The sequence below is a fragment of the Scyliorhinus canicula genome, chromosome 7 (assembly GCF_902713615.1).
Source record: "Scyliorhinus canicula chromosome 7, sScyCan1.1, whole genome shotgun sequence".
NCBI classification, from domain to species: Eukaryota; Metazoa; Chordata; class Chondrichthyes; order Carcharhiniformes; family Scyliorhinidae; genus Scyliorhinus; species Scyliorhinus canicula.
Genome location: NC_052152.1, coordinates 67,999,165 through 68,013,359, shown reverse-complemented (window position 1 = coordinate 68,013,359; position 14,195 = coordinate 67,999,165). Strand labels below are relative to the sequence as shown.

At 38.8% G+C, this 14,195-nt stretch overlaps 1 protein-coding gene across 1 annotated transcript in view; it reads right to left on the bottom strand.

Annotated features, from left to right (window-relative positions):
- The window catches only part of gap43 (growth associated protein 43), a 295,571-nt gene extending 281,711 nt beyond the window's left edge, over positions 1–13,860 (bottom strand). Inside the window, exon 1 of the mRNA XM_038802216.1 lies at positions 13,686–13,860. Within this exon, the coding sequence (XP_038658144.1) occupies positions 13,686–13,715 (30 nt within the window). The 5' untranslated portion in view covers positions 13,716–13,860. The remainder of the gene's footprint in view (positions 1–13,685) is intronic.
- Positions 13,861–14,195: the final 335 nt, after the last annotated feature.

Genomic DNA, 14,195 nt, shown 5'->3' with positions numbered 1-14,195 from the left:
GTTAGGGCAGCACGGTGGCCTAATGGTTAGCACAACCGACTCACGGCGCTGAGGTCCCAGGTTCGATCCCGGCTCTGGGTCACTGTCTGTGTGGAGTTTGCACATTCTCCCCGTGTCTGCGTGGGTTTCGCCCCCACAACCCAAAAATGTGCAGAGTAGGTGGATTGGCCTCGCTAAATTGCCCCTTAATTGGAAAAAATAATTGGGTAATCTAACTTTAAAAAAAAAGAAATGTTTCCGTTTAATCACGCCCTTTGTGTTTTCACCTGAGTCCTTAATGCAGATTGTAAGATTGTGGTCCCAGCATTGAACCCTCCAATAGTTACAACCCACTGGTTTGAAAATATTCTGTTTATTCCTCCTTTTTGTTTCCTGTCCATTAATCAATCGTCTGTCCAAGCGAGCACATTACTTCCAAGTCTACGAGCCCTTATGATGAGCATTATCGTTTTGTAAGGCACCTTATCAAATGCCTTTTGGAAAGCCAAGTTCATCTACTGGATGCCATGCTGGTTACAGCCTCAAAAAACTCTAAAATAAAATGTCAAAAACAATTTAACTTTTGTCAGATCATGTTGACTCTGTCTGTTGATTCTATGATTTTCTAAGTCCATTGTCAAAACTTCCTTATCAATAGATTCCAGCATTTCCTGATGACTGACGTCAGGCTATTTTCTCTCTCTCTTTTCTTGAATGCAGTATTGCAATCCCTGACTCGCAAACTGCTTGGGCCATTCTGGAACTGAGGCATTTAGAAAAATCATTACCAGTGCATTAACTACCTCTGCAACTATCTCTTTCAGAACCCTAGGATGCAGGGCATTACAGTAATAAGAAAGGATCTTGACTCAGAAGATTCTGAGGCAGAATCAGCATGGGTGGAGATTAGGAATAACAAGGGTCAGAAAACTGATGAGAATTACTAGTGGGATTTGTTGGCTTTTAGTTCCTTCGGTTTCTCTAATAATTTCCCTGATTACATTAATTACTTTGAGTTCCTTAATCTTATTACCCTCTTGGTTTACTCTCTATTTCTAGTGTATAATTTCTGTCTTCCACTGTGAAGGCAGACACTAAATATTTGTTCAATGTCTCTGCCATTTCTTCATTCCCTTTTATAATTTCCCCTATCTCTCCCTCATGGGGACCAACATTTACTTCGGTTTTTAACATACTGCACTTGTAAAAATACTATTTTTTTTAAATTTAGAGTACTCAATTAATTTTTTTTCCCAATTAAGGGACAATTTAGCGTGGCCAAACTACCTACCGTGCACATCTTTGGGTTGTGGGGGTGAGACCTGCCAGAGTCAGGGAGAATGTGCAAACTCCAAACGGACAGTGACGTGGGGCCGGGATTGAACCTGGAACCTCAGCGCCATGAGGCAGTAGTGCCAACCACTGCTACCGTGCTACCCTACACTTGTAACAATTCTGACAAATTGTTTTTATATCCTTGGCTACTGCACTGATATTCTACTTTCTTCCCTTTTTATCACTTTTTGCATGCCTTTTATGAAATTTTCCCAATACTCAGGCTTACTACTATTCTTCCCAACATTATAAGCCTTTCCTTCCCCAGTAAGTCACAGCTGGATTATCACTGAACTTTTGCTTTTTAATGAGAAAAATATTTATTGAAAAATTTGAAATTTTATCCAAATGTTTCTTACTGTTTATTTCCCAGCATAACCTTTAGTCAATTTACCCAGTCAACCTTGACTAGTTCAACTTTATTTCAGTTTCAGGTTCCTGTTTTGGACTTGAATATGTCACTCTTATATATGGGATTAAATTGTATTCTGATCACTTTGGGTCTTTTACATTCAGATTATTAATTAACCCTGTCTTATTACACAATACTAGATCAAAAATAGCTTTATCCCACAATGATCCTTGGAAGGTGTGAAAGCATTCTGCAAATTCAGACGACCACTGATTTGTTCACTGTATACTAAAATGAAAGACCCCCATGACTTACAAGTTCCAATTATTGCTCTGTCCAATGGTAGGAAAAAAACCTGTTTGAGGACCTATTGACCATTCCTATCAGTATTTTCTGACCCTGGTTATTCCTAATCTCCGCCCAGAGTGATTCCATTTCTTGATCTGCTGAGCCAAGGTACCTTCTTACTATTGTCCTTCTGCTTATCTTTAGCAGGGATACTTTTCCTCCTTTTCGAGTCTGTTTATGTTATGTACGCTGGAATTTTATTTCCCAACTCTGGTCACCTTGCAACTACGACTCTGTAATAACAATTATATAAAACCCATTCTTCTGTATTTGTGCAATTAGGTCAGTTTCTTGTTTCAAATGCGTTGTGCATTCAGATAAATTCATTGTGCATTCAGATCCCTGGAATGAAGAGCTTGCCATATGAGGAACAGTTGAGAACTCTGGGACTGTACACGTTGGAGTTTAGAAGAATGAGGGGGGGATCTTATTGGAACTTGCAGGATGCTGCATGGCCTGGATAGAGTGGACCTGGAGCAGATGTTTCCACTTATAGGAAAAACTAGAAGCAGAGGACACAATCTCAGGCTAAAGGGACGATCCTTTAAAACAGAAAGGCGGAGGAATTTCTTCAGCCAGAGGGTGGTGAATCAGTGGAACTCTTTGCCGTAGAAGCCTGTGGAGGCCAAATCACTGAGTGTCTTTAAAACAGAGATAGATAGGTTTTTGATCAATAAGGGGATCAGGGGTTATGGGGAGAAGGCAGGAGAATGGGGATGAGAAAAATATCAGCCATGATTGAATGGTGGAGCAGACTTGATGGACTGACCGGCATAATTCTGCTCTTATGTCTTATGGTTTAAAGAGTCTTTAATTTTATTTTTTTCAAACCGCTATCCTTTGCATGAACTTTACTACTGTGCTACTTAATCTAAGGGATGTGATTACTTCCTGTCACCACCATGGTCATCACTGTTTACAACTGAAATGCAACAGAAGTGCAGGCTTTGAGCGATTGCTTTGTGGGGTCACTAAGCTCTGAACATAGCATACTGCTTTTTTTTAAGCATGCATGTATTCCTATGTTATTTGCACACAAATGTTCTACATCATCCAGTTCTACCTCACCACCATCCCTCTCGATTCCTCCACTGTTGATAGACTCTCTGACAATCAGTATTGGATAAAAATAAATTTCCTCCCATTAAATATTGGAAAGACTGAAGCCATTGATTTGGTCCGTGCTACAAATTCTATTCTCTCGCTATTGATTCTAGTCCACTCACTGGCAACTAATTGAGGCTGAACCAATCTGTCTACAACCTTGGTGTTATATTTGACATTGAGATCAGCTTCCGACCACATATCTGCTCCATCAGTAAGACCTATTTCTACCTTCAACTTTGCGTCCCTACCACGTGTTATTTGTTGCTTAAACCCTAATTCATGCCTTCTGCAACTACACTTGATTATTCCAATGCACATCCGGCTCGCCTCCCAGATTCTACCCTCCGTAAACCTGAAGTCATCCAAAACTCTGCCGCTCATGTTCATACTCACAGCAAGACCCATTCCCCTATCACCCACTGACCCACTTTAGCTCTCAGTTAAGCAACGCCTCCATTTTGAAACTCTCATCCTTGTTTCAAGTTCCTCCATGGCCTTCCCCCTTCGCTATCTCTGTAATCTGCTCCAGCCCCACAACCTGCCAAGATAGCTGCACTCAACTAATTCTGGCCTCACTATCATCACCGATATTAATTGCTCCATCATTGGTGGCTGTACCATCAATTATAGGCCCTAAACTCTTGAATTGCCCCCCCTCAAACCTCTTAGTTACTCTACATTGGAAATGACTGGTACTGGCCGAACTCTTCTTGAAAACATGAACATGAACTCCAGCAGTAATGGTGCCAATGATACCAATCATTGAAAATTTTGAACTGGGTTTTCCTTCTGGGTTATGGCACTGCTGTGAAAGCACATTGGGACATTACATTAAAAGATGCTATATAAATGCAAGTTGTGTTGTTGTTGTAGTTCAGGTTATACAAACACAAATGTATTCCAAGCATCTTGATGTCACCACGGTAAAATCCTGACTGACTTGATGGCATGTTTACTTGTGACCAGACAGATGAACCGCAGTGCTCTTTCCGACCCATTGAAAGCCTATTTTACAAGCAACCAAATCACAAATATGCCCTTGTCTCATTGCTAATGAACTTTACTTTTCAAAAAAGGACATTTTGGTTTCTATGAAACTTGTGTGCATTTTATCTGATTGCGAGCTGATTGTATGCCTATTGTCTGATTGCACCCTCTCCCTGCACTGCTGGAGTTGCTATGACAACACAACTCTGGCACTACTGCCGAGCAGAAACAAGCCCTTCCACAACGTGGCCCACTCTAAACCAGCAGCAATATTATGCCGACTTAAAAAGGTGGCTGGGAAGTTGAAAGTAGGTCTCCAGAAACTGGTTTCAGGAGGGGAGTGCGAAGGTTCTGCACACGTCACCCGATTTGGGTGGAAGTCAAAAACTGCCTTCCTGAACTCTAAAGGATACCACAAAATTAAACAGAGCCTTCAACCCTCCTGAATTATCCAGGAGACTCCAGATATTCTCCTCCCTCCTGTTTCACTGAACCTTTTCTCTGGGGACAACCCTATCCTGTCTTCTTATTTAGATAATTGTTTGATTTTGTATATCTAGAGATTTAAAAAGCCCATTGAAAATCTGCACAGTGGCTAGCTGCCATATTCTGATGCATAATTTTAACGCTCCACTGTTTGCGGTCACATCTTCAATATCGTCACCATATCTTACCATATGTTTACAAATTGGTAAGAATCCCCTGGTGGTATGACAAGTCTCCCTGAAACCAAAGCTTAACTCCCATTCTAACATTTGGAATGTTGATGGTTTTCACTTGTTTCATTTACATTTCTAATATTCTACAAAGTAAGTGGCAGCTCTGCAAATTAACGTGAAAATTCTTCCCTAGAAATGCTGGAGCTGTTCACGCACACCAGGAAGACCTTTGTCACCGGAGTAAGAAAGGAAGACTGATGCATCGCTTTTCCCATCCTCAGTACATGAATCGTCAGACTATCGGTAGTTAAATTATATTTCTGGAGGGCTGACTGTTGGCCAGGAGGCTAGGAAAAAAACCCTACTCTTCATAAAGCATATAGGATCTTATTTTAAGATTTCATCTGTAAAATGCCACCTCCGCACTGAAACAGAAGTGTCAACCTAGATTATGTGCTCATTTCCAGGTTTGGCGTTCTGATTCAGAGCTCAGAACGTTACCTAACTTGCACTTAAGAAAAATTAGAGTCAAAAAGGCACAATCATTTATTTGTACAAAATGATCCAGATTGGCCGGTACCATATCTGTTCAGACACCATTCAGTCCAACATGCATTATTGCCGAACACATCACAGCTGCCCGCATGTGATCAAGCACGACCTACCAACCTACCAACCATCTAAGTTATACAAGTGTGGTAAACATGGCTGCCTGTCTGCAAAGACTTGTCTCTAGGCAAAGATTAAATGGTTTCTTCTATCATACTGTGATGGTAATATGACTATTAAATTGGATCCAAATACAAGTTCCATGGAATAAAAAAAAGCATTAAAAAATTAAGACTTTAAAATATTATGTAAAAGATATTGGAGGAAACTTGCAACTTACTCAATGCTTGCCTGATGATGTCAGCATAAGCCATGACCCCACTGTCAAGGCCTGGCCTTATTTAAATTTGTGGGCAAACTACCACAATTGCATCAATTATTGGACAACTTCCCCATTGTGGAGAGGGTTTTAGGTGGACTTGATTTCTCTTCCTGCTGGCATCTCTTAAGGGATCTTGAGTACTTCTTGTCGAGCTCAGCTGGAAGTGATATATGTAGTGACAAAGACAGAAAATGTCTACTGGGAGGGTGCTCATATATCCTATCAATACCCTGGAGCATTCAGTGGAGGAAATAAGAAGGAAGAGGAATATTTTATTTCCAAAGAATGGGAGAAGGGTGCCCATCACACCACGAATACCTGCACTTTAACCCTTGGCCTTGAATGCCATGCAAAAAGGTTCCATGATCTGAATCAAGCTGCTAAAGTGAGACTTTCATTCCCAGCCTTCTTGTCAGTCAGCAGAGCTCTGCATAAATTTACAGCAACGCCAATGAAAATCTTAATGTACTCCATTTCACTTTCTCCTCATTCACTGATTGCAGCAACCTTCAGTGATGCCTGCAGTTGCTGCCACTTCTGAGTCCTGCGACATACTATCTACACAAACTCTTCTGCCCTCACACACAAATGTTCAGAACTCTCCAGTATCACTAACACTCCCTTCCTTTTGCTCGACAAACCAGATCACAATGCCAGCTAAGACCTGTACAGGAAGATGGACTTCATACTATAGCTGCCAAGGCTTCCGTGGCGATCTTGAACACAGAATTAGTAATTCTGACTTTGGCAATAGTGTAAAATGGATGACACTGATTCATGTATCATTTTACACAATCACCCAATGATAGGATTGCCCCTGAGATTGAAAAAAAGCTGTTTCAGAGGATGTAGCAAGAGGATGTATGTCACTGGGTACTTTGTCCTTTAACTATTTCACTTAATACTCAATACTGTCCCTCACTAAATTATAATACAGCCTGGTTCTTCATTGGGAAAATGCTCTTTTGCAATATGTGCAATTTTCTCTAATTCTAACCATTTTCACTTCCCCACTCTGTATAAAGCCCCAGTGCGATTGGTAGGTGAGATGGCAAAGCGCACTGTACCTGAAGTTGCATTGCCATGCAATCAATGCATGTAGCTCAGAAATTACGACCTCATGACCTTTCAAAAGTGATTTATTAGAGAGGTCAGCATTGGGTAATGCATTAATGGAGGCATGGCAATGTTAATACCCCATCTATCTCTACACATTGGTTGGATTTCAGAGACGGTTCAGTTGCCAAGTCCGGAGAGGATAACCATTATTCCGAAACAGCCACCTTCTCACCCTATGCGCAGGGTCAAATAGAAGAGGAATTGAAGACAGGTGTATGTTGAAACCTGTTTGTTGCACAGTTACATCAGCACAACAGGCAGTCATTCAGTGACTGAAGACCGACCATATTCATACAGATTCCAGTCTCTTCCACTGAAGTACATAATTTGTAGTCAATTATGCCCTGCATCTGCATGAGGCCAGAAATTCTGGCAAAGCGCAGGTCTGTTGAAGGTCTATCTTCATGCCTTGCATGGTCCATGGGGAAGAATGTGAAGTGATTAGCTTTCACAAAGAGTGCACCTTAATTATGCTTTTATTTTGATGATTGGATAGTTTAAATGCTTTCTATAATATCTGTCTGATGATACAACAGGCTGATACCTTGTCCATTTCATATCCATCATGCTGAATTGATGGTGGCCTGGGTTAGCTCATACAGATTTTTCTAAAAACAAATAGGAAATGTTTTGTCCGCATGTTATCTAACATGAAAAACACTTCATTCAGGAACTTATTTGAAACATATTTTCTGCCTCAGTGCTGGAAAATCTTATACAGACCATAAGATAAATGAAAAGCTGTTTGAAAACAAAAAGAACTTGAAAAGTGACATCCAGAAAAGAAAATGTCAGTATTTTGGCCATGTGGCGCAGTAGATAGCACTGGGACTGCGCCGCTGAGGACTTGGGTTCGAATTCTGACCATGGGTCACTGTCCGTGTGGAGTTTGCACATTCTCCCCATGTCTTTGTGGGTTTCACCCTCACAACCCAAAGATGTGCAGGTTAGGTGGATTGGCCACACTAAAATTGCCCCTTAATTGGAACAAAAATAATTGGGTACTCTAAATTAATTTTTAAAAAGCTGAAAAGCGAGAGAGATCTTTCCTAAAGAGCAAAATGGAGGCAGCCAAAAGTAGGGTCAACCTCGATGTAGTTGGATGATGGACATCACAGAGTGTTTGCAGACAAGTTACCAAGGATGTATAGGGATGGCACAAGACATACCATAACCGTGGATCTCCTAGTAGGATCACCTGGAAGGTGGAGGAGGTTGGCAAATGAAAGTAATATTTAACTTTATTATTTATGAATACCAAGTATACAATTAATTTGCTCTGCACCATGGGTTAAAGATACAATGAGTGACCTAAACCCTACCCACCTGGTGGAAACCATCCACGCTAAATGGTTCAGCATTACTTACCCGACATGAGGCCACCAGGAGTTGCCGGATTCAGATTCTCACCTAGTCTGCTGAGCATGCAGCAAGAATACCCCGTCCAACTTGGCAGATGCAGTTTCCATGTTGAGTGTAATCGGGACTTGACAGTAATGTTTAATAGTTAGCCTACATGGGAAGTGATAGTGTGCTTCCTGCTAAGTCAACCCAGCAGTAAATTGGCTTGGATTAGAAGAGGAAAGGTTTGAATTATTTTATAAACTATTCTTTTGAGACGAGGTACAGTTGGAGTATTCAACCTGGCCCTTGCTGTGACCCCACCCTCCTCGATCATGGGCTCACCTGCAGGGTGACCCACAATCCAGCCAATTACTTGCTGCTGACAGGTAGTTAAATGGTTTTCCACTGTTGCCCAAATGAAGTAGGATTTAAGTTAAGAAAGCCTCGGGATTTATTTCTGGAGCTGTGGGTGAGTTCCTAACTCATACATCTGCTCACTTACTAAAAATGGAGTCAAATTATTTTTGTTCTATAGTTTCTCTCAATAGCATGTATTTAAGAAACTTTATATTCCCACCATTTTCACAAATTTGATTCCCACATTGCACCAATACAACTGTGTTGAAAATCTACTTTTAACTAGCACAGTGTGAATGGGTCATGAGTTTCTACATAATTTTCAACACCATTATCACTCAATATTGAGCTTTATGATGGTGGTTTTGCTGCATGATCATACCCAAGTGTTAAATGTTACAAGGCCTTCATTGCTTGATGCTCAAGGTAATTTTAACATTTTTCTTCTTCTTCTTCATCACCAGCAAGGACTATGGAATGAAGCAACAAGTGCAATGCATTCAAGTTTGTTTTTCAGTTCGTGAGCAAACCTCTTTAAGAAAACAGACCCATAATCACAATACAAAAGGCAATAGTGTCAATAATGGAAACCTGTTGCAAAATGAAAAAGACATTTTCACCAGAAAAACAGAATTGGAACAGACAAAATGACAGTGAGGAGTTTTTGCACCTGTACAAATACATGAAAGAAATGTGATTACTTCTGGAATACTAATATGCCTCCTTACTGGAAATAGCTGTTCTGTTGTTACTTTATGCTGTCTACCTGTCCAAAATTTCTTCACTGTTGTAGCTTCCTTCTAACTTTCTACTGAGTAGATGTAAAACAGCTTTGCAGCCCCTTGCAGCTAAAAGGACAAATCCATGCTTTAACTGTCAGGAAGCCCATCACAAGTAAATGGGGAAAAAAAGAGCAGTGGCTCTCCTCAGCAAAGTCCAGTTGGGGTCAGTTGTGATAGACTAGAGGTAGATTTTACATTGCACCATTCTGGATTGTAAAGCTGAAAGTCACAAGATGCCAAGTGTTCATGCCGTATGTCTGTGAAATCATGACAGTGATCTGGTGTTTTGAAAGTATTATTGAAAACAGAAGTCATAGCCGCACATAGTAGTCAAACAATAGTGACAATACCGACAGTGGGGTCTGTAGGATCCATCATGAGCAGCATAGAATCTGCTTGCCTTAAATATTGTAGAAACTGAGCATCTGCTCTGGGCATCATTGACAGAATCGGAGGACAGAAAATAGTTTTGAAGCTTCAATCTATTACATTAGGTGACAAAGAACAAACTTGCTTAATCGTGATTGTAGGGAAGTGCAGAGGAACAATTTAAGCTTCATTCTGGCACAAGCTTGAATTATTTAGTAAATCCTAATGTTAACCCTGCTAAGCATTGCTTAGTCTCATTAAACAGATTCAAATGTCAGCTTTATGCTTTCTTCCAAATTCATTATGCAGTATTTTAGCCTCTTGCAACCACCGAGGTGCATCTTGTTCGACAAATGTTTAAATATCAGTTCAAGGAACTTTCCTTGACAAGGAATTTTGAATCAAATAAATAAAAAAGGATAGATGAAATAAGAAAGAGGCAGCTTTGAAGGGGAGGATGAATTTCATTAGTTTATAATATTACTTAACGTTTCAAATAGTCCCTTTATTGAATAGTACCAAAATGCATAATTTCTTTTATTTTTGAATTCTAAAATGTAATAGCATTAATACCTGAAAAATATGATAATAAAAATGTAATCATTTTTGAAATGCACATCTTTTTCCCCCATTAAGAGTATGCACCATTTTATACGGCTTTATTACTCTCTTTGTCCTCCTAATATTTTCCCTTTACTAGCACTGCCTGGGGGACACACCTTACAAAAGCAGTATGTTTCCAGATCTCCATAATGTACGTCTTGGCTGTCTGCCAGAAGGCACACAACCAACTTTTCTTGCCCTCCCACAGGGAGGCGTCTGCCCTCAACTGGGATATGCCTTCCAATATAATTAGAAACCAGAAACAGAGTTTATTGCAGTAGTAGCTTTTTCTTTTTATGACTACCTTTTCAGTGAAAAGTCGACTCAAGAATGGCCAACCAATGGTGTATGATTTGTATTATTTGTATATTTTCTGTGAGGTTTATAAGCCTCAATATAGGTTTAATTTTGGAAAATTGCAGATGAAATGCTTGACAAAACGAAACACTGATTAACTAACAATGTGCAAGTAAAATAACCAAGAGGAAATAATTTGAAATCATTATTTTAAGATTGTTGAAAAGTCTGACACAATCCAGGTGCTGAAAGATATCAGAATGCCTCTCCCATTCAGCTAAATGTCAAAAAGATAATGAGACACAGTTACATATGTCTGCCAGTGGACCAAGGCTCCTAGAAAACTGCTAAGGAGCAGCATTGGGTTTAATGATTCCAATCCTGATGGACTTCAAGCAATTGAATGCCTTTAGGTAAAGGTCTGAATGACAAATATTGTGTCCATTTCATCCAAATTTGAAATATCATACAGACTAACACATTACAAAATATACTGGAAACTCGATGATTTTCATTTTTCATTGGCATGGAATACAGCTTACACAAAAACAAAATAAATATTTTTTTCTTATAACCAGCACTTGCATTTTAGTTTCTGAGAAGATTATCTACAAACAAGTTAGATCTCTTGTGTAACAAAAGCTCATCACATCGCACAAAGGTTTACATCATCAGCATGATTCAGAAATGATGATGTAAATTCTCTAGGGGACTGGCAACCCACTTTCTTCAGATACAGAGAACGCTCCCAACAGCCTTACAGGAATAACAATTATCCTATGGTACAATTAAGATTGCCCAGAAGTCAGTCTTTTATTGTCTAGTTGGGCTGTCCTTTTGCAACCATGTAAGAAATGATTGTTAAACCTTTTTTTTTTGCTTAATCAAACCTTCTCACCTAGTTGCTAACAGAGGAGGACTGCAGATATTAGGAATGATTAAACATTCACCAGTCATCACTTTATTTGGATACTTCAAACTAATACTGCTCCCCATCCTAACATTTTCTTTCCCTTTTTAGAGACAGCAATCAAAAGTAATTTTCCAATTCAGCATAAAGCTTTCTTGTAAAGATGGATTTGCAATGCTTAGGGCAGTTAAAGGTTGGTTGGACATTTCAGCCACCTGAACTGAGTCCAGGCCAAACCATAGGGGATGAATTGAATTAGAAACTAATGAACGCACTGTTGTGCATTATTGATGATTAATAAATACTGAGATTAATTCAGGCATGAAGCAAAGACCAGTCACTCAGCACACATTTCTCTTTTATTGCAGTCAACGCCTTTTTATGAGAATACTCTATGACTAGCAAAATACACCTTTTTCAAATAATTTCTATTAACCATCCTGTGTAGGATGCAAAGTCAATAAAATGTTTATATTCCTATTTAGCGGAAGATATATTATGTATTTTTTGAAATGTATATTATCCAGTTGTAAAGTCCTTTATTTGAAAAAAAAAGGCTCCTCCAGCAATTTACAATTCTGGTGTTAAAGGAAAGATTTATGAGGTTAGATATCTGTACAATAATGCATCTCGCAAATCTGATTTCAAAGATAATAACGTTCAAATTTAGGGGTGAGGTTATGGATGTACCTTGAACTACATTGACAGCGTCAGAGTCTAAATTTAATTTTATCTTATCCCAGTTTTAAATAAATTGTACTATAACTAAATTATACCATCCTGATTGAATTGATTAATGAAACTTCTATTGTGCTTTCTAATAAATACACATATACTGACCAGAAAACAACTATCCTAATCTGTAACCTAAGTGAATCAGAATATTCATGCCATTTAAATTGCAAGTTGAGCTTTTCAGGAATATTTCCCTTCACTTTCAGCACAATTACTGTAAACAAGATACAATAATTGGTTGTCATATGTGACCATTATATCCACCAATCCAATAACTAGACTGAGACATAGAAGGCTGTTGCTCATGCTGTGATCAGCCATTCAAATCCTCATTATAAAGTTGGCGTTGGTCACCTACCCACCAGATGCATTTTCCCAAAATCTTATTATCCATAAGATTTATTGCAAAAAACATTACTTAATATAACAGAATTATGTAGTTTTTTTACCCTGTGTCAAAAACATATTAAGGTTTGAGCATCTTTATAAAATAATTATTCACATTGTCATCTGCGTGTTCAATTTATTCTATCCTCTTTAAGATTTTTAGTCTTCACATTTAAAGCATTATTCTTTTATACATTAATAATGGAAAACCACCCTATCTTAAAAATATATTCAGCACACAAAGGAGAGTTCGGAATGACTCCACCACACGGACCAGTGTTCTGTGTTAGCTAGCCTTATATAGTAGGTGCCACTCCCAAAGCTCTACCTCTGCAGCCAAATCATACGATTATCACAAGCTGGAATTCCAGTGGGTAAGACCCGATTAATTAACTGACAAACGGGCCATATTTTTTTTTTAAATGGCTATTCATCCCTATCAACACACTAGCTCACTGTTGGAATAACTGTTACTCTATTTTTTGTAAATCCAGTAGCCCTGACCTTTGTGCATCATAATGCGAATGTTTTAGGTAAATTTGCACTCATGCATAGTTGTTTCAACTAAAATGTAATTTAAACTGTGCACTGGCTAAAATCCCATAGATGTAGCATTATGCTTGTTGAATATCAAATGAAAAGGTATTTTCAATAGGCTGAATCCAAATGCTGTACTGAACCTGATGCATTCAGGTATTTTAACTCTTTTAGCTGTGGAAAAAAATTCTTAAAATTCATCAGTCATGAATTGAGAACCAAACATGAATTATAACAATCTTCCAATGCATTGTAGTCATTAAAAGATTAAATCATTCATCTAGAATAGGTTTTATTATCAAAGCTTAAAAAAAATAACATAAAAACATGATGTACATCTTCCATTTCACATTTTATTCTTCAGTCCCTGCATTTTCATGCAGATATCTCATATCTTGTAGTCCCAAAATTTTAAGTCAATATTTTTTTTAAATCCTGGATTTCAAACATCTATATTCCTCGAAGTATTTCAATTTCAACTTGCAAAAAGACAGATCACTGCAGAAATACTGTTTCAAGAACTGAAAAAAAAACAAAAAAAATGTACCTGTTTAGTTCTTCTAATGCAGCACAACATGATTCCTGTTCCCCTTTCCTTTTCTCCTCTCTTCCTTCCTATTCTTTCTTGCTCCTCTCTCACTCCTTCACTCCCTTTCTTGCTCACACAGGCACTGCCGACAGCTGCACAGTCAACTGCTGCTGATCAGCATACTCTCCCACCAGTTCCCCCTCCCTACCCACCCACCCACCCGTGCCACCACTCCCAGACAGCTCATTAAATATTAAGCGTCTCTTCCGTACCCTCAATGGCCACTGTCTAAGTGTGCACGTTTTTGGAGTATTAACAATTTAAGTACTGAATTTTTTTCAACATCTTGTAGGATACATTTAAATTTCTTATCCAGCATTTATAACAAGGATATCCTGCGCAGTTCCATGTTAAAAGGATGTGATAGATTAATGAAGAACGTTTCTTTATTACACGTATTCTCATAAAAATAAGCAAAACATTTAATTTGTATTTCGAAATGCTGCCCAAATGCTTGAGCCCATCTCA